Below are 20,882 nucleotides of genomic sequence, written 5' to 3' on the forward strand. Positions count from 1 at the left end.
TTTTCCTCCCCTCCCTCCCCCATATCTGTATTTTTCGGACTTGGCTGCCCTGGTGGTGGCTGGGCTCGTAGCTGTCACGTGCTGGTTGGGGTGCCAGCGTTCAGTGCTGCCTTCCAGTATCCCCCTGGAAAGATGTGGAGTGGCCTGATCTTCGAGTATCTGATAGCTGTGTTGTGCGTGCACTTTGAGAATACAAAGTTTTCCCTTCATTAAATTGTATCTTAATCACGTAAGAGAGGGCTGTTTCTAGAAGCACATGTCCCGATCCACAGAATGCAGGTTCTTGCAGTTGCCTGTTTTTGTGAAGAAAATGGGAAGCAGAACAATGCTGTCATCGGGCAGGTTCCATGTGGGGCTCTATAGGTGCTTTCTGGCTGAACAGCTTCATGTGACTTTACTGTCATTTAGCAGAGTCTGCACATGAAAGGCCTTAAGAACAGGGCTCAGCTCTTCCCTGTCTTTGCATTAAACCTTTCAGCTGTAAATACACAAATGCAGGAGGCAGCAAGACTTGGGGGCTGGGCAGCTGCTCAGGGTGTTTACCATTTGGAGGAGTATTTATAGCAGCTGAATTAAAAAGTAAAGAATTTGAGGTAGACGAGCACAGTGAGATATTTTTTCTTTTTGCTTGAGTCATTCTTGCTTGGTAACCTCTTTTTTTAAAAGAACTTCAGTGTAGTAAACCCATCTTGTTATCAAGTTGAATTGGCTTTTAATGGAAAGGTTTATACCTTATTCGATTATTGATAAAATTATCTGTAGTCATATTGGATCAGAAGAGGAGTTTTGATTATTATGTGAAAGTATGATATATTCTATGCCCAGAAAAATGATTAATGTGATACAAGTTACAGCTCTAGGAGAGCTCTAATCATATTAGGCTATTAAATGAGAGAAGTACATGAATAAGAAGATTCCAAGTGCTCAGTTCCTGGGATGCAGTGTGTGCCTGCTTCATTTCTCCTGAACTTGGCTGAGGGGATGCTCGTTTGAGAGCTGAAATGCTGCCCAAAAATAACACTGTCCTGCAAGAGACTGTGGCAACAGTTGCCTGAATGTAATGCTGAGGTGTGGGGGAAGCCTGGTGATACTGTTATTATTACAATAACTTCCTGTCTTCGTATTGATAACATTTGATAATTGAATCTTTCACTGCAAACCTTTCACACCAGGTACTGGTTTGCACAGCCCCTCACCCAGTTTCTTTATTCTCTTTCATGCAATGATCTGACAGGAAAACTCATTCCAGCTGGAAGTTTTCAGAGTGGTGGCTGAAGGAGATGCTTCTGAGGGGGGAGATCCCTGAAATACAAACTTGTGTGAAAGTGGGGATGAGTTTGCACACATTTGGGGTTTGGAGCTCTTGCAGTAGGTGGCTGCAGGCTGCATTTTCACTGGGGTGAAGGTTCAAGTTTCACTGAATTCAGTTTGAGGCACTTAAGTTGCCTCTTTCAAGTTCACTGAAGGGAATTCAAAGCTCAGTATCAATTGTGAAATTTGCTATCCTGTTACAGTAGAGAAATAGGCTTTGTCCATATTTTTTTCTCTTTTGGTGTGGGACTTGTGGAACAACTTGGGGCAGAGTTGTGTTGATGCTTCATACCTTTGGATTACTGCAGAATATGCCAGTGGATCCATGGAGTCAGAGCTGTGTTGCTTCTTAGCAGCTTTTGTCCACAAAAAGATCCTCCTTTTTTTTAATCTATTTACTGAGTAAGCAACAAACTCAAAACTTGATTTGATTTCTTCTCAAGAAAAGCTTCTGTTTCCATCAGGTTTTGTTTTGTGTGGTAGGTGGCACTTTGCTGAAACTGCTTTTCTCACGAAAACACAAAATGGGACTGGGAAACTCTAGGAGGGAATTAATTCCTAACTAGTTATTGTTGCAGAAAGGTTTCTCTGTGGTGTTATCTGCCCAAATATCAAGTATATGCAATCAACATTTTGCAAAAACTTTTACAACCCTAGAGAATGGCTCTGCAGTTATTTTACATGCAGCATCTGGACATATAATTGAGAAATTTGTTAATTTTTATACAATTCTAAATGTGCTTCAGGTATTTCTAATCCTTAACTTACCCCTTGGAACAGAAATGATCAGGAAATTCTGATTCCCATGCATGCATACACCCTGTTGCTACTCTGAGGACCTGTGCAAGCACTTGTTAAATTATATGGTAATTTAATTAATAAGCACACACATAAAATTATTGATAGGAGGACTAATGAGTTAAATATTAATGATATGTTGTCATTTTAAATGCTGAAACCTGGGACTTTTCCTGAAATGCCTGTGTCTGAAGGGTTTAAAATTGGAAATACTATCTCACTGCTTGGAGGTAGTTTTTTGGAAAAGAAAACTGGAAATGGGAATGCCAAATATGTCTGTAAAACAGCCTTTCCCAAACTTACAGATTTAAGGTAGAGGAAATGCACCTGTTTGTAGGAACACTTAGGATTGATTTATAAGGGTTGGAACTAGATGGTCTTTAAGGTCCCTTCCAAACCAATCCATTCTGTGATTCTAGGAGAATTTCCTTTCGAGTGATATTTAGTGTGTGTCTTTTCCCTTCCTCCAGTATGAAGTGGAACAGAACAGAATTTACCACCTGAAACTGCTGCTTCAAGTTCAGATCAGGAAAAGAATAAACCACATCGTAACAACAACTCAAGACCAAAGAAGAGGCAACTTAACACTGAAGAAGATACAAGGCTTGATCTGAAACAAGAAGTTTGTGCCTACTCAACAGCTTCAAAAGAGCACGTCCCGACGCTGCTAAATAGTCTTTGTTTTCTCCAGTGCTGTAGTGAAACTGCCCAGGGCAGCAGCACTTGTGTTCTCTATAGCTTGATAGATCACCTTCTTTTGCTATCTTTTTTTCTTTCTCTTTTTGTCTCTCCTTCTTTCGTTCCTTTTTTTAAAATAATAGCAGTCTTCATCCTTAGAAACTTGTGCTGAAACAGAAGAATCGGCAAATACTACTGAAAGTGCAATATTTGAATATCACTGCGAGGTTGGTGCTGTGTAAAGAGTTATAGATGTGTTTTTAAACTTAATAAGAACCAATTTATTAACAGAATGGTATGGGGTCTTTTAGTTATTTTTAGTAGTTCATAATAAAAATTCTTTTAATAGTGAGGCTCTGGCACAGAGAAGCTGTGGCTGCCCCATCCCTGGAAGTGTCCAAGGCCAGGTTGGACGGGGCTTGGAGCAACCTGGGCAGGTGGGAGGTTTCCATTGTAGAACAAGATGATCCTGAAGGTCCCTTCCAACCCAAACCACTCTGATTTTTGCTGTTGATTTAGTAGTAATATGATGAATTAATAGTCCCTGCAGTATGGTTCTATTGAACAATACTTATAACCCTGGAGAGCTGATTATTGATGTTCCTCTCTTCTACTAACAGTAGGTTCGTGGTTCCAATCCCTATTTTCAAATAACCTGTGTTTAGTGTTTTAACCTTCCTGCACAGGGTTTTTTTACTTCCTCTGAGAACTTATTTTGGTGGGTTCATAGTTCATATTCTTGTAAACTAAGTCAGCTATTGACAGTGGACAGCAGAGCCAGGTCCACTATGTAACTATTATATTTCAGGTCCAAGAAAGTCTTGTTTGTACATTAATAGGTTGTAGCCTGTTGCTAGAAGTTTCTTAAGGAACAGTTGTGTGCCAAGACTCTTGGTGATACATATAAATAGCTGTTATTTGATATTGGTTGTGCTCTGTTATAACATTGTTTGAAGAGATGTAGGAATTTGACAATTATCTGGAAAGGCTGCTGGTACTTTATATTATCTTTCTCTGTACAGCAAGTTTTAGTGCCACCTGAGGAATCTTTGAAGTTGTCAGGCTTTAGAGGATGGAGGGGGAGTTTTGTGCTGTGCTACTGATGCTCCTTCAGACTCCAACCATTCAAATGGTGTCTGAGCAAGAGGTTACAGCACTGTGGCTTTCTAGGCCTGAGAAAGGCTGTTCTGAACCTGATTGTTAAGTAGATTTTTGTCATTATCTGATGTATCTTCAGTAGCATTGCCTTGTCTGAGGCAGGGTGTCTGTGTTTGTTGTATCAGAGATGAAGTGGCCATTTTGTGACTCACAGAAGCTCAGTTCAGCTTCCAGAATGGGTTAATGGTCTGGCCTGTAATTCTCCTGGGAGAAGGTATAATAACATATCATTTGCCCTTCCCCCAGCCACCCTACTTGCAGGACCAGTTTATTTTTGACAAGTATTTCAAACTCTAGGATGGCTTAAAACACTTCAGCTGTGGCCTTCCCACAAGGGCATCTTCTCGTGTGTGGAATGTCCTGGGATTGCCTTCCTCGAAAGATGAGGATTCTTATCTTGGAATGATGCTGGCAGGAACTAGTCAGTAAATCTTAGCAGCTTTGTGAAGTGCTTTCTTGTTAGATACTCTGAGAAAATGTGTCCCTTTAAACATAATCCAGTGCATAAAAAGGGTGCAACTCCTGTGGCTTTTATCCTTTGTGCTGTTTGGGCTGGACATGAGTGGAAGGAGATCTTTGCTGGGAGGAACAGCTGCCCCAGGGAGGTGGTGGAACCTCTGCCTTTGGAGGTTTCCAAGACTCAGCTGGACAAAGCCCTGTCTGCCTTTGTTGGCAAGAGGCCTTTGAGGAGGAGGAGGATGGGCTGGAGTTCTCCTGGGGGTCTCTACTGGGGTCATGCTCCTAATTCACTGTTTTCTGGCATGTCAGTGTTTCAAGACTTGAACATCTTAAGAGTATTGATTGATGCCAGTTATTGCAGGTTGGTAGGGTAAGTATAAGTGGGCAGCATTGATTAAAAGTCAGAGATTCCTACTAGTTGTTAAAGGAAAGGAAAATGAGATGTAGAACAAGAAAACAAGCAGTGGATATTACAGAAATTGTAGCAGATTTGCTAGTTCACTGAATTCCAAAGAGCTTGGGGTGGTAACACTGTACTTGGTAAGTGCTGACCAGGACTGTGTTCCCCCAGCTCTGCACTGTGCTGTCACAGCTCTGTGGGATGGACACCATTACACAGTGTCATGGGATCCTTTTCCCCCTCATATCACTCCTCCACCTTCTGTTATTTGTATTTTTCTTCATCTACTTCTACCCCACGTGAGTGTGAACCAGAAGGGAGGAGAACACCTCCCCCTCTTGGAGGCCAAAACTCTGTCAATCCTGACTTTGTGTGGTTGTTCCCACTTTATTTTTTTTCTAATGTCAGTCTCAAAGAGCAAAGATTTCTGCCCAAGAACTTCACAGCAGATGTTTTTTTGTGCTCTCTGATCACTTTTAAACTGATTTCCAAACAGCATAAGAAGACAAGCTGTATCTGTTGTTTCTGATACATTGAGTAACTCGGTGACTGTGTTACAGTAAGAAGTGTGACTGTTTTACAAGTTGCTCAGGTGTCCTTTATCTCCACTAAACACATTGCTGACTAATTTTTAATCTCTTCTGCTTGTTGCAGCAAGAAAACAGAGAGCAGATAGAGTCTCATTCTGTTTCCAAATTAAATACTCTGGAAACTAACAAATAATTCTGTATTTTAAGATGCATATGGGCTGTTTGGAGGGAGGAAGGGTTGTTTCAGTTGCTTCTCTTGAATTACAGTGTTTAGTGAGGTGTAATACATTTCATCTGATTTAATTGCTAACCTGTAAGTCCAAGTGGCTTACTTGAAAAATGAGACTTGTACATCAAAAAGCCAGTGGGTTAGTAAAGGGATGGGAAATATTTCAAGGTTGAATCTGTGGCTTAAAAAGGAAAAACTTACCCCATTTAAAAAAGAAGTTTTAATGTATGTAAGTTAATTCCACAGGTCATTATAGATTTAACTTTAGTTTTATGCTATTTTCAGATTTTCTCAGTCTTTCTAGCACTTGAGCTTCTGTGCCCCAGGAATGTCAATTTAGGTTTTAATTCTGGGTATTAATTCCATAACTGTGCAAAACTGTTTCATTAATACCACTTTTTTTAGTATGAAAGACTGAACCCAAACTAGGGACAAACTATGCTGAGATGTGAACCTAATTGCATTGGTTCACAACTGTTGCATTTTCCACATTAAACAGGTGATTAGAAAGAGCAGATATTTGAGATATTTTCAGGCTTTCGTGTGAAACAGTGAATGTGGGAGTGTGGGAATGTGAGGTGGAATACTTACTCTAAAAATGTCAGAAGTTTGGTTTGCTCTAAGCAAGCTTTATTTGGGTGTTAGAGTTCTGGCTTATTTTATAAATACCTTGCCTGTTTAAATGTTAAGGCTTCCTGCATTACAGAAACATCACTATTTTGGTGGTTTTACCCTAATTTAGAAATTATTAGCGTTTACTTGTATCATTTAACTTCCACAAACTCTCTGTCAGTTATTACGTTACAAGGACATGGAAAAACTGATTTTAAGTGTTGGTTTGTTATTGTTGGTTTTTTTTTTTCCTGTGCTTTCTTCCCAAACAGATGAGCTTTGATCCAAACCTGCTCCACAACAATGGACACAACGGGTACCCCAACGGTACTTCGGCGGCGCTGCGCGAGACTGGGGTGATAGAGAAGCTGCTGACCTCGTATGGATTCATCCAGTGCTCGGAACGCCAGGCCAGGCTGTTCTTCCACTGCTCACAGTACAACGGCAACCTGCAGGAGCTCAAAGTAGGAGGTGAGGCAGCAGCTCTGAGTGCAGACCAGTCTCTTCCACTTGCCACAAAATACCCTTTTTATCCCGTGACACAAACAGTTGTTGCGGCTTCTGGAGGTTTAAGGAGACAATTAATAACCCTCTGCTCCTGGTGGGAGCCCTTCCCAGCACTTTGTGCAGCCTGTGGTACACACAGTTTAGAAGGTGCAGTGTCAGGTCAAGCTTGTCTAGCTGAGATGCAGACAAGTACTCAGACTGTGGGAGAATTTACTTCTAGTCCTCCCTGTTTCTTTTTTAAGGATTAGTTGTTTAGAATGAGTTGTTTTTCAGCCTGGGGAGGCTGCGACTTCATGCTGATAATTAGCGTGGCAGTGAAGTTTCTAAACTGATTAATGGCCTGTGTTCTGTTGTGTGAACTTCAGTGTGGAGTCTGCTGCATAGTGAGCAGGGCAGGGGAGGGAATTACTATGGAATTACAGTAGAATATTCATTAGCAACAGGAGAGAATGAACAGAATAACCAGAGAAATATATGCAAATAGTTTGTCCTTCCTTGGTAACAAAAGCACCTGAGTTCTACTTCGTTGTGTTTGGCTACAAGGAGTGAATTGTCAAACACAGCCATTTAGTGATTTTTATTAAAAAATACAAACAAACAGACCCAAACAGAACTCTCTCATTGTCACATTTGGTTGTCTTGTAGATGACGTTGAGTTTGAAGTGTCCTCTGATCGCCGAACTGGAAAACCCATTGCTATTAAATTGGTGAAGATAAAACCAGAAATATTACCTGAAGAACGAATAAATGGACAAGTTAGTGTCTGTTTTCTATCCCTGCATAATTTCCATCCCTTACTCCAGTACAGAAGGCTGGGTTCATTTAGCATGCATATTAACTACATACAGTGTAGTTCACTGAAACACATTTCAGTGTGTTCTGGTGAAAATTCAGAGGTTTAGTTTGAGCTCTTCCTTGGCTCCAGTTTTTGGAGCCGAGAGGTTCTGTGAGATTGAAACTTTGCAGCGTGGCATTCCCTGTTGAGTGTGTAGTAGAGGGTACTGAGATTCATTTTGTGTTCAACAAAAATGCCACTCCTGAAATGACTAGCAATGGATTTTTTTTTTTTTTTGACTGGTAGGTTGTGTGTGCTGTTCCTCACAATTTAGAGAGTAAATCTCCAGCTGCCCCGGGTCAAAGTCCAACAGGGAGTGTTTGCTACGAACGTAATGGGGTAAAGCTTGTGCATTTTACTTGAACTCTTCACTGATCCATCACTGTGGTCTATGAGCAAAATAAAAGATTCAATTTAATGTGGACATTAAATTGCACTGAACTGTGCAGTTCTTGGCCAAAAAAAAAAAGCATGCTTTGGTAATTACCACAAACAGTAATGTTATTTTTGACAGTTTGCTTGTTTATGTCTATGGAGAACTTTCTACTGGGCCAAATAGTTGTTCTCCTTTAAAATTTCATGGAGTTCATGTGTCCTTATCTTGAACTTCTAAAGTTTAGAAATTGAATTTTAAAGATGGCCACGTACAAACCTGTCAACTTAAGTTGCTTGTCACAGACTCATCAAAACAGCACGATGGAAAAAAGAATGTTTTGCATGCCATGTTTGATCATTGTCAATTTTCTCACTAAATCAAGCAGATATTGTTATTAAACAAAATTGTGTTAATCTTTCTTTGAAACAGCTATGCTGCAAATAGAGTAACTTTAGTTAATGTTAATTTACAGGAAGTATTTTACCTGACTTACACCCCAGAGGATGTTGAAGGAAATGTACAGCTGGAAGGAGGAGATAAAATAAACTTTATAATTGATACAAACAAACAGTAAGTTGGTCTTGCTTTTCTGGCTTCATATTGGTTTTAGTGGTCAGGCAGAATTCATACCTGTTCTGAGAAATGAAATTACATGAAATAGAATCTTCATTTTTGTTTCAGTTTTTAATCGTTTGAATTTTGTCCTGTTTTTTTCCCCCTCTAGTACTGGTGCTGTAAGTGCTCGTAACATTATGCTATTAAAAAAGAAACAAGCCCGCTGTCAAGGAGTAGTCTGTGCCATGAAAGTGAGTGATTTTAAGTTTCATTTGAAAATAAAACGCTGTTTTGAAAAAAAGCACTTTTAAAAGTAATATACTGAAGTTAGTAAGAGCTACTAACAGTTTGAGCTGTGGGTGTAAATTGTGTGAAACAGTTTAAACAGCTCATACTAATGCTCTTCTTAAAAAAACAAAGTCCCATTTACTTCTGCTTATATATATTTTGTGGTAGCCTGTTAGCTGTGTGCACCACTGGAATTCATAGTCTGTTATTGTGTTTGATAGAACCTGTAAAATTATTTCTTGGTGTATTACGACAATGGACAATTTATTAAACGCTTTTTTCTGTTCATAGGAAGCCTTTGGATTTATTGAGAGAGGTGATGTCGTGAAGGAGATATTCTTTCACTATAGTGAATTTAAAGGTGACCTAGAAACCTTACAGCCTGGTGATGATGTGGAGTTTACAATCAAAGACAGAAATGTAAGACGAAATCCAGTAAAACGGGAGACAAGATCTTAAAACATGAACTGCACTGTTTGCTCCAGCTTTGAAAAGGGGGGAGGAGGTTCATTGGGAAATGTCTGTTGCTGTCTCTCTTCTTTTTGGGTATTTGACTGGTTTTGTGTTCTTAGGGTAAAGAAGTTGCAACAGATGTTAGACTGCTGCCTCAAGGAACTGTCATTTTTGAAGACATCAGCATTGAGCATTTTGAAGGAACTGTAACCAAAGTAATTCCAAAAGTACCCAGCAAAAACCAGGTGAATGTCAGTGGTTACTTCAATTTGTGAAGTGGTGCTTTGATTGTGTTGAATTCCAGCCAGACAGTTAAAGTGCTCCCCTTTCCCTGTATCTGTCAGCTGCATAAGCATCATGTCACAGGAAGGGATTTATTGTTTTTTTTATTTTATATCCAAAAAGCAACAGTTATGGTAATGGGACATTGGGGAGTGTGTGTGTTCTTTAACGTTTCAAATGCTTACAACTGAATTTTGTGGGTTTAGGACATATCTTTAAGGCAAAAGAGTAGGGAAAAGGGGAAAAGTATTTGCTGGGATAAGCCAGATCTATGGATTCCTGTGAGCATTAACAGTTAATGCAGCTTTTAATCTGTAATGTTTGACTTAGGGGTAAAAGTGTTCATAAGCACTTCCTTTAAGGTTTTAGGTGGGTCTCTGTTGTTGTTGTGGGAAGGTTTGGGGTATTTTGGTGCTTTTGTGTGTTTTGAATAAGAAATTTGTGTGTTTGTTTGATAAGAAAGAACTTTCAGAAGTGGTGTAAGTATGGTTATAAATTTAATTCTTGAAATAGGCTTAATTTCTCTATCAATACATGCTGGGTGCTTAAAAAACCTCCAAACCAAACACCACCAACAAAACCCACCTTGGGCTTGTTCACCTTTGGCTGTGAACAGTAAATTCCCAATGAGGAGTGGCAGGAATGAAGCACAGCTCTGAGTCCAGCAGGCATTTGGCAGAAATATTGTGTGCTCTGCAGTTAAGCTGAGTCCTGTGGGTAAACTCCCCTTTTCTGTGGGGTTTTTGTGTTTCCAGAGCGATCCCTTACCCGGCCGCATCAAAGTGGACTTTGTGATTCCTAAAGAACTTCCCTTTGGAGACAAAGATACGAAATCCAAGGTGACTTTGCTGGAAAGTGACCACGTGCGGTTCAACATTTCGACGGACAGACGTGACAAACTGGAACGTGCCACCAACATTGAGGTTCTCCCCAACACTTTCCAGTTTACTAATGAAACTAGAGAAATGGCAAGTATCTGTCTTTTCAAAATCGTTCATTTTTGAGGGAAAGTGAAAGCAAAACATGGAGGGAGTTGTAAACAAAAATGTAAAAATCACCGATGTCTTGCATTCCCTTCTCTGAAATCCGGTCCTCAGATGTGCAGTCCAAACCAAGTGTTTAAATGGTAGAAAATTCAGAATTAATCCTCTACATCTTTGCCTTAAAAGAATAAAAAATTAGCTTTTTTTTAACATTTAAATGAAACCATATTAGAAAATGAGACCTTAGTTGGCCCTCTTGGAGGGGATGGTTATAGTAATGCAGTCTTGAACTGTTAGTTTAAAAATTAATATACTTGAGTCATAGGTAGGTAACTTACTCATGTTCCTTAGGAAAACTGGAAGAACCTGGGCCTGCCCTGGTTCACATAGTGAAAAATCTTAATAATTGGAGGAGGAACTGTGTGCAGCTTTTGGATTTTGTGGGTTTTGGCCAATCTCTTTCTGAGGCTCAAGCAGAAGGATGGTAAAGAGCAGGGAGTTCTCTCACATACAAAACCTCTTTGTGGATTACAGGGACTAAGATGGGTGTGCTAATGAGCATTATAGAATATCTTTCATTCCTGTAACTTGGATGGAATGTTGGTTCTGTTCCAACCAGACTGTAACTTTGCCTTCAATTGAAGTCCAATTGCAGTGTTGTAACATCAGTGTGCTGTGAGTTATGACCCTTTGCTTTAAAAAAGGCCCTGAACTTTGACTTTAGCCTCTGAGTTTTTGGGATTCTGCCCTATAGATTCTTATATTTCTACTCTGCTTGAAACATCTGCCTGCCTGAATTGAGCTGTCATTGAGGTGACAAGTGTTGGCAGCTTCTAGAAAGGTTGGCTGGTTTGCTGGAGTTTGTGAAAGCTGTTTAAGAGAAGAATGTTCCTAAAGGTGGGAAGTACCTTTGCCATTCAGTCATTCAGATCCTCTGAGCTTGCCCTGAGACCTGCTAAAGGCTCTGTAGGAACTGGGTTGAATGAAATATGTAAATAAATCCTTTCTCAGTTCTGGTGTGATCTGGTGCTAGGGTTTGTTTTGTTAACAGTATTTTCTGTTTACCATTCAGCATTCCATTTCTGGTGGTTATCAGGAAGGCCACTAAAATATTATGGAACATGCACCATAACATACACCCATGGATAGGGCAGTCTTGTCAAACAGCTTCTTCATAGTTCCTTCATTTGTGTCTGAAAATTAAATGTTTTTTCTCTTAAACTTCCCTCTAATTTTTGTTCCTTTTTATGTAGGTTCTTTTATATTTTGTTTGTGTTTATGCATGTTTTATATACTCCTGTAGATGATGTAGTATTTGTAGAGTTGCCCCTTTCAAGATCATGTTCTCTGTGTAGTAGTACTGGCAGAATTTTAACCATAGTCCTTCTTGTTAGTGGCTTAAATTAATCTTCTCCACTCTTTATAAGAAATTAAGTAGAGGAACTGGGTTAGTAGGCCTTGTTTGCATTTTGGGTTGACCATAACCATTAGCATTAGGTTTGCAAGGAAGCACGTTGCAAAAATGAAGTGTTTCACAGGATTCAGGCCCTATTGCAAACTCCAGACAGGTGGAGCCCCTGCAGACAGGTGTCACACAGCAGTAATAACACTGGAATTGCTGATTTTCCTGTTCTCAGGGTGTGATTGCAGCAATGAGAGATGGCTTTGGCTTCATTAAGTGTGTGGACAGGGATGCTCGGATGTTCTTCCACTTCAGTGAGATCATGGATGGGAATCAGCTCCATATTTCTGATGAAGTGGAGTTCACTGTGGTTCCTGTAAGTGAGATTAATACTTCTATAAAATCCTAGTGTTTAAAGAATTTATGTGCAGTCTGTTTAACATCTGATGAATCTTCTTTTTCAGGATATGTTGTCTGCCCAAAGGAACCATGCCATAAGGATTAAAAAGCTTCCCAAGGGCACAGTTTCTTTCCACACCCAATCAGAACATCGTTTTGTGGGCACTATAGACAAAGAAGCCACTCCAGCCAAAGCCACTAGCCCAAATAAAGGCAAAGAGAAGGTAATGCTGCTCTCCTAGAATACCTGTTCTACATTCCTGGCATTGGAGACTGGGGCTGCTTCCTTAAAATCTGTAATTCCACTGGTTTTGATGTACCATTTATCCTGTATAAATGTGAATGACAGTGGATAGCTGATGACAGCAGTCAGTGAAAACTAACTTGGGTGAACAAGATCATAAACAATACTTCTGTTATCATGTTGTTGAGCATAACTTCCCATCAAGTTTCTGGAATTTTCTTTCTACTTCCCACTAGATAAGATACTAGATAGAATTGTTTAAAAATTAAATTTCTAGAGCTAGAGGGGAACCTCTTATTGTTTTGTCATGCTTTTTAAACAACCCCAAAATATTTAAGGTTCCAGTAAATACTTCCTGCAACTGGTGCTAATACTTTTATTTCCTTTAAACATATTGTCTGTCATCATTTAAAGCTTCTTACTCAGTTTGGTTGTGGTTTTGAGCAATTATTGTAAAAGCTCTGAGACTCCAGTGAGCAGTGCTTGAAGTGTGTGTAGGAAACTTCTTTGCTTACAAATGAGACACTGATTGCTGAATTCTGACCTCTTGTTTTTAGGAAGCTGAAGATGGAATAATTGTGTATGATGACTGTGGAGTAAAACTGACCATTCCTTACCAGGCCAAGGATGTGGAAGGATCTACTAATCCCCAGATAGGAGATAAGGTGATATAACTAAGTGTGCTCTTGGGAAATATTGTTCTGTGTATTGTGAGGTGTGAGCTTCTCTTTGCCTTATTTCTGGATTTGTTCTTCCTCTTGGAACAAACAATGGACAAGGCAGCTGTGTAATATGACCTGGAATACTGTTTGTGAGTGGCTTAATCTTCTGTATAACTAAAAAATATCCTCCAGCCTGGTGATACATAGGTGAAAGTAGTGTCTTACTTGTAAAGAATGCTTTTTAAAAGAGGAATTTTTTACAAACTGAAGCAAGTGAAGCAAGGTACCTCTTAAGGTCACTGGTGTGGGAAAAGGAGAATTTCTCTCCACATAAACAGAGAGTTTGTCTTTTTAAGGGATAAAAAGCTGAGTGCTGGAGGCTGGCCTGCCTTCCAGGTATCCCAGGTGTGACTGCTGCTCTCTGGAATATCAGAGATATCCATGACTGACATGTTTATGGGAAAGTATTGACTGGAAAACTACTTTCCTGGAGACCATAGCAACTGATTCAGAGCTACACAGCTTTGAAATTAGTTGATTTGGGTGTTCTTTGGTGGTGGTCATGGTTTATTTGGGTTTTTCTGTCTAGTGTTGATTAACACCTCTTCAACAGGTCGAGTTCTGTGTGTGTGAAGTGAAGAGAACTGGTCTGCAAACAGCTGTTTCTGTCAGGATGCTGGGACGCAATTACAGCTCTAAGAGGCTTTTGGGATATGTGGCAGCCCTGAAAGATAACTTTGGATTTATTGAAACAGCCAATCATGATAAGGAGATCTTCTTCCACTACAGGTGAATGACAATCTTAATATTATTTGGTTGTTTGTCTGTTGTGGGGGTGGGAGAGTGTGGAGTTTTGGTTGGTTGACTGTTTAACTCATTGTCACTTCACACACACACACACACACATATATATATATATGTGCTTAGATATCTACAGTTCCATTTATTATCTCAGCTGGACTGGTTCAGGCTTTTCTATTAGTCAGCAGTCCTGGTGTTCTGTACCTCTGAATCCCAAATCCAGTTGTGTTTGTATATTTGAAAATGCTTCACTTTCCTTAATAGAGATTTCTTTAAAATGTGAAGTGTTGAGGGATTTAAATAGTTTCTGATCAATTGCTGTGGATGTTGGATGAGCATCACTGTTGTCATGTAACTAAAGGAAAACTGTGCCTCCTTCTGTTCCTGCAGTGAATACTGTGGAGATATTGATAGCCTGGAACTTGGAGACACTGTGGAATACAGCTTGTCAAAAGGCAAAGGAAACAAAGTTAGTGCAGAGAAGGTGAACAAAACACATGCAGGTAAGGCTGGACCTGGTGTTTTCTGCTGACAGGGCTCTTGGCAGGTGCTGATGGGTAAAGTTTAATAATCTGTTTATGGCTGGAGCTTAGAACAAGAAGATGCTTAATGTGAGGTGGTCATTGGTTTCCTGAAAGCTGCTGTGTTTGTTTCCAGAGAACAGGAAAGCACAGAGCAACAGTTCTGGAAACAGTAGCAATTCTTTGGATCTTTATTGTACTCTGAACCCTTCAGCTGGGGGGTTATAAGGAGAGACAGAGTGGCAAAACTGGCCAAATTAGTAACTGCACTAGTTTGCTGTGCTTTACAGAGGGAAGGTTGCAGGAGGGAGGCAGATGAGGGTATTAAAAACTTGGGAGGGGAGGGAAAATGCCCACTTATATTGGATGCCTAAAGCAGGGAGTGCAGTGGCAGAGAAGTGAAATACTTTGATTTGCTTTTCAGTCTCCATGGCCTCAAGTTTCTTGAGAAACCAATATTTTTCTACTTCCACATATAAAATGTCACTGTAGTTTTGATTAGGTGTCAGACAGTTGCAAACTGTTTGCTCCTGGTCAATCTGAATCACTTAATTAAATTAACTTTAAAATAAACTGTGGTTAGAATGTCCTATTCTTCCACTGTCTGTCTCTTTTCAGTGAATGGTATCACTGAAGAAGCTGATCCAACTGTTTACTCTGGTAAAGTAATTCGTCCTTTGAGGAGTGTAGATCCCACACAGACTGAGTACCAGGGCATGATTGAAGTCATGGAAGATGGTAAGATTTGTTACTTTTAAGTGTTCATTTCACAAGTGCACAAGAAGTGCACAAGTTGCACTGTAACAACAGAGGTGTTGAGGACTATATTGACACTGCTAAGCTGGCAGTAAAAGTTGCATTTTTAATATTGGAAGTCTGAATTCAGTGGGAAAGGCCTCTCAGTTCTGCCTTGTGCTTTCCCCCCCAGGTGAGATGAAAGGAGAGGTCTATCCATTTGGAATTGTTGGAATGGCAAACAAAGGTGACTGTCTGCAGAAGGGGGAGACAGTGAAGTTCCAGCTCTGTGTTCTCGGGCAGAACGGGCAGACGATGGCCGTGAACATCACCCCGTTCCGCAGGGCCACCGTGGAGTGTGTCAAGGACCAGGTGAGGGACTGCTGGGAACACAAGGAGCACGTTGGTAGGAAAAAAAGTCTTCAGAAGAAGAGAACTGCACATGCTCTGAAGGAGCTTCTTCACAGCATCCAGCAGTCAGTGGTGACAGACCACCTGAAATGCAAAGGCTGATTATGGCCCTCATTAGCTGCATCTCAGAATGGTTTGCAAGTTCAGTGCTGTGAATGTTTTCTGGGTTTATGGTTATTGTGCAGCACTAATCTCTAGTCATTTATGGAGAGGCTGAATGAGTTTTACTGGTTTGCACATGAGTAGAGTGGAAAATGGAAATAACTGGCTTCTTATCCCAGTGACAGACCAAAAAAACCTTTCAGGGAGTCCTAGAGCTTGCAGCAGTGCTTGTCTTAGTTTAACACAGCTGTCAGGACTTGAGCAGTTTTCAGAACTTGTTCTGTAGACTTTGGAATTTAGATGTGAGTTTACAAATTCAGGAGGAGTGCCTGGATTTCCAGAAGTGTTATTTCCAGACAGAATGTACTATTCAGTGTAGAAATTGCATTTCTACTTCCCTTAGGCACCGCAGAGTTTTGGAGGGTTTGTAGATGTAGTTGAACTGCAATGATGAGTAAGTTACTGCCTCTGTTTGGGTCAAGAGGGAATCAATAACCTTGTGATGTGTTGCTTTTCAGTTTGGTTTCATTAACTACGAAGTTGGTGACAGCAAAAAGCTCTTCTTCCATGTCAAAGAAGTGCAGGATGGTGTGGAGCTCCAGGCTGGGGATGAAGTGGAGTTCTCCGTAATCCTGAACCAGCGCACAGGAAAATGCAGTGCCTGTAACGTGTGGCGTGTCTGGTGAGGCTTTGGAATGAAAGGGGTTGAACCTGGCACAGTGTCTGCATCACAGCAGTGCCCTGCAGGCTGCTTCAGCCCCAGCTGGCTGCTCCTGGAACTGGAGCTCTGGATTCCAGGTGCCTTCAGGGAGAACCTCACCTGAGAGCTGCCAGCACTTAGAGGGGGATGAAGTGCAGGGCAGCAGCAGGACTCCCAGCTCTTCCTAGTTACAGATAGCTTGTTCCCTTCTTAATCTAATCTTAAACTCCCCCTGTAGCAGGAATTTGGGTACAGCCTTGGGAGTAGAAGTTAATGATAACAAAACTGATAGTATTCCTGTGTGGATGCTGGCCTCTGGCCAGCACATCCCATAGTGCTGCCACCTGTTTTCTGAAGAGCAACTTTCATTTTGAAGTAGAAAACCCATGTTGTTAGGGACTCTTCTTTTTGGTATGGCATTTCTTAAAGCTTATGGGTATTTTTTTGCTTTTGAGCTACTTGTAGAAAACTGCACAATTTGGATTTTCCTTAAGCTTGAGGTAGCACTTCTGCAGTGACACAAAGCTAATGTGTAATTTTTTTCTAAGAGTTCTCTGTTCCCATCATCTTCAGAGATGTTAATTCTCTGCCACTGGCAGCTCAAAAGCTTTTATTATTGCAGTTAAATTATAGAATTCCAGAATTGTTTGGGTTGGAAGGGACCTTAAAGCTCATCTCATTCCACCCCCTGCCATGGGCAGGGACACCTTCCACTAGACCAGGTTGCTCCAAGCCCTGTCCAACCTGTCCTTGGACACTTCCAGGGATGGGGCAGCCACAGCTTCTCTGGGTAACAGAAATGTAGGAAATACTACTTATATAAGTGTGAGAGTAAAGTCACTAAAGAACAGCTTTTGGAGAACACTGAGCTGTTTCAGAGTCCTGTGTGCAAGGTAAAGCTTTGGCGCAGTCCCGATGTCAGCCAGGTGTGCTGTCACACAGGATAAATTGCACTAGTGCTTCATGGGGACAATCTAAACTGCTATAAAGTACTCCAGTAAAGGGCTGGGAATGAATGAGGCCACTGGCAGCAGCTGTGGGAAGTCACCAGTGCCCTGTGTGTGCCTCTGTTACAGCGAAGGCGCCAAGGCTGTTGCTGCTCCGCGTCCCGATAGACTCGTGAACCGTTTAAAGAGCATCAACCTGGATGATGCCAACGCCCCGCGTCTCACAGTGCTCCGCCAGCCCCGGGGGCCCGACAACTCAAAGGTACAGACTGCCAGGGTGGCTGCAGGGTGTGCCTTGCTTTGGGGAGCACAGCAGTGCTTCCTCTGTTAGAGTGTGAACTGTCACATACCTGGTGTCTGCTTGCACCTGGTGCCGAACTACTCACCTGCTGTGTGAGGTTGGGATTTTTTAGCACCCAGGGTGCTGTGCCCTGTGTCAGTGATGTGTGCTGGGGTTTCAGAGCAGCACACACTAGAGAAGCCACCAACTGCTGCTTGTTTTCTAGCCCATGATGGTTATCTTGGTTATAAACCTGCTCCCCTTCTGAGAGGCAGTAAGTGAAATCCCTTTACCCAAACTTGGCTTTCACTTAAGGTTTTCCACCATGGGATAAACAGGAGTGAAGTGTCTGGGATCTGAAGAGCAAACTGTCTGGAATCTGTGCAGTATCTAGGACTGTAAAGAACACCCCCCAGAACCTATTTCTGAAGACAGATATGACTAATTAGAAACGTGCTGATGCTGTACTTTGGTGGAACGGATCAGCTTTACCTCAAAGCCCAGTGGTGGTGCTGCGTTTGCGGTTGGACTTGATGATCTTAAAGATCTTTTCCAGTCAAAATGATTTCATAATTCCACGATGCTGGAGCTAAAAGTTTGCTTTGTTTTCCTTACAGGGATTTGGTGCAGAGAGAAAGATCCGCCAGGCTGGTGTTATAGACTGATCCCAACCCCACGCCGACGTTGGGCCGCGCGGTGGGGCTGGCGAAGGGTACTGAATATCTCCCTGTTCATCCCTTCCTCCAAATTCTCAGAAGCTATTCCACCGGTTTTAACACCTTCTCATGTTATGTTTAAAATTAAATTTACGAAACCATTTTAAATTTCTGCACAGTTGCATTCTGGAGAACTTTAAGGTGGCGCCTTATAGTATCACATTTTAGAAGCTTGTTTTGAATGGTGCATTTAACGCAACTGGTAACTGCAATCTCCATTGCCTCTGTGAGTAAACATAGACAGCTCTGCTCGGGCAGACCTTGTGGAATTCTGCACTACAGTTATTATGCTTTATCCTTGTTTTTGGCCAAGGTTTATTATGCCTTAGTGCTCAGTTGCATTATATTCCCTCCCGAGTGGAGGGGAAGGCTCACTTCAGCTCACTCTGCTCAAATTCTGAGGACCATGTGAGGGTGGAATAAGTTAAGTTTATATCAGATCTCGATGAACATTCAGATACCTTGAGTTGATGGCCAAATGTTATAGTGTTTTCCTAGTTCATTTAACTTGACTCCTTTTAGCCAGTCGTTAGAGCTCAGTGCAAGTCTCTCCCGGGGTCGGTGGATTTTGTGGTGTTCTGGAACAGACAGTGCAGAATTTCATAAGGCTGAGGTGTGCCATCAGTGTGGTAATTTAAATATATTTAAAACAATGCACAAATCTGCTGCTGCTTAGAACACTGCAGCTTCTAAACCCAGTTTCTTTTACTGATTTAAATTTAAAAAGAAAGAAGTTGTGCCTGAAGTGAATACATTTTTTTTGTTCTTTTTGCAGCCGGCACCCAGTGTACTGTAAGAGAATAAATACTTAGGCTTTCCATAGCTGTATTGAGACTTTCATCAAGGTGAATAGTTGATGTCTGTGTGCTTTTTTTTTTTTGGTTTATTTTTTTTTGTTTTGGTTTTTTTTTTTTGTTTTGGTTTTTTTTTTTTTTCTTTTTTTGGGTTTTTTTTCCCTCCCCTCCCCTTGCCCCCTCCCTCCATTTCCCCAGTCACACTTTTATCAAGCAAGAAAACTGAATGATTGGTCTAAGTATTACTTTAACCAAAAAGATCAGGAGTTACTTTTTGGAATAGAGGGCAGTACTGTGGTTATTTTTTTTTTGTTTTGTTTTGTTTTTTCATGTTACCTCTATTCTCAATTTAGGGTTTTCTTCTCTGGGAGATGCATTATCTTTGTAAAACAAAACATTGCTTTCTCCAATTTTTTTTCTGTTAATGGCAAAGAATGGAAATAGAATAAAGTTTTACTGATTTTGAAAAAAGCCTCACTGTGCTCTGCCTCTTCCTTCCATGGTGGGGGATGTGTTAGATCTGTGTCATCCCAACCATGGGCTCGTTCCCAGTGCCATCCAATTCACACACCAAGGTGAGGGATTTCAGAGTTTTATTCTAGTTTGCACAAAGGAGGGAGCTGGTGGTTGCCACAAAAGGCTCCCAGATCATCAAAACTTTACAGTATTTGTACATTTTAACTAACACAGAAATGTTCATTGGTTACAAATTACACAGCTTTTCTATTCATTAGTACTCAACCCCCTATTTGCAAGTTATAGCTCTCATTTCTCGTGCTAATTAGTCCCCAGGTGCAGTTCTTCATTTGAGTCTTCATTGGGGTCTGTTTTGGGGAGGTGGTCAGTGGGTCCCCACTGCTGGAATTGCCTTTCCCCCAGTTACTGCTCAGCCCTGCTCACCTCCTTCCTGGTGTCTCTAATCCAGACAGCTTTGGGATTGTCTTCTCTTACCCTTTAAACAAAAGATCAGCCAAGCATTTGATGCTCCCAGTGCAATCCCTCAATCAGAACTGTCCAGCTCCTGCTTGCACTTTAGGTTGTTGAAGTTTGACTCAAACCCCTGTTCAAATCTTGAGGGGCTCATTCTCCCTTTAGAACTCTGGGATGTGGGGCTCGGTGTAATTCCCCCCTTTAACGCTCTGGGATTGGTGTCATTATCCTTTTAAAGCTCCGGGATGAGGAGCTCAGGTTCATTTCACACTTTGAAACCTTTAAAACCACGGGATGCAGGGTCAGCGTCATTCCCCCCGTAGGGGTTGTGGGGTCAGTGTTATTCCTCCTTTAAAACTCCAGGGTACAGGGCTCTGTGTCATTCCCCTTTAAAGCTCTGGGATGCGGAGTCGGTTCCGTTCCCCCTTTAGGGGATGCAGGGTCGGTGTCATTCCCCCTTTAAAACTACAATTCCCTCCTTTTAAAATTTCGGGATACGGGGCTCGATGTCATTCCCCTTCTTTAAGGCTCTGTGATGCAGGTGGGTGTCATTCCCCCTGTGCGGGGTCCGTCCCTCCCGTGCCCCCCCCATGTCCCCCCGGTTCCCCCCGTGTCCCCTCCCATATCACCCCGTGTCCCCCCGTCTCTCCCGGCTCGCCCCCGTGTTCCTCCCTCTCCTCCCCGTGTCCCACCCTGTCCCTCCCGTGTCTTCCCCCCGTCCCCTCATGTCTCTCCCCTGTCCCCCCGTGTCCCTCCCGTGTGTCTTCCATGTCTCTCCCGGTTC

General features: G+C 41.6%; 1 protein-coding gene across 1 annotated transcript in view; it reads left to right on the top strand.

Annotated features, from left to right (window-relative positions):
- CSDE1 (cold shock domain containing E1) overlaps window positions 1–19,641 on the top strand; it is a 24,907-nt gene extending 5,266 nt beyond the window's left edge. The window contains exons 2-20 of the mRNA XM_027695442.1: window positions 2,580–3,014; window positions 6,448–6,646; window positions 7,328–7,437; window positions 7,764–7,856; window positions 8,366–8,463; window positions 8,618–8,699; window positions 9,028–9,156; window positions 9,309–9,434; window positions 10,227–10,439; window positions 12,092–12,232; window positions 12,321–12,479; window positions 13,057–13,164; window positions 13,775–13,950; window positions 14,353–14,465; window positions 15,102–15,221; window positions 15,412–15,590; window positions 16,250–16,413; window positions 17,508–17,640; window positions 18,276–19,641. Of these exons, the coding sequence (XP_027551243.1) occupies window positions 6,448–6,646; window positions 7,328–7,437; window positions 7,764–7,856; window positions 8,366–8,463; window positions 8,618–8,699; window positions 9,028–9,156; window positions 9,309–9,434; window positions 10,227–10,439; window positions 12,092–12,232; window positions 12,321–12,479; window positions 13,057–13,164; window positions 13,775–13,950; window positions 14,353–14,465; window positions 15,102–15,221; window positions 15,412–15,590; window positions 16,250–16,413; window positions 17,508–17,640; window positions 18,276–18,323 (2,391 nt within the window). The 5' untranslated portion in view covers window positions 2,580–3,014 and the 3' untranslated portion in view covers window positions 18,324–19,641. The remainder of the gene's footprint in view (window positions 1–2,579; window positions 3,015–6,447; window positions 6,647–7,327; window positions 7,438–7,763; window positions 7,857–8,365; window positions 8,464–8,617; window positions 8,700–9,027; window positions 9,157–9,308; window positions 9,435–10,226; window positions 10,440–12,091; window positions 12,233–12,320; window positions 12,480–13,056; window positions 13,165–13,774; window positions 13,951–14,352; window positions 14,466–15,101; window positions 15,222–15,411; window positions 15,591–16,249; window positions 16,414–17,507; window positions 17,641–18,275) is intronic.
- Window positions 19,642–20,882: the final 1,241 nt, after the last annotated feature.

The sequence above is a fragment of the Neopelma chrysocephalum genome, unplaced genomic scaffold, assembly GCF_003984885.1.
Source record: "Neopelma chrysocephalum unplaced genomic scaffold, ASM398488v2 Primary Assembly neopelma1_100, whole genome shotgun sequence".
NCBI classification, from domain to species: Eukaryota; Metazoa; Chordata; class Aves; order Passeriformes; family Pipridae; genus Neopelma; species Neopelma chrysocephalum.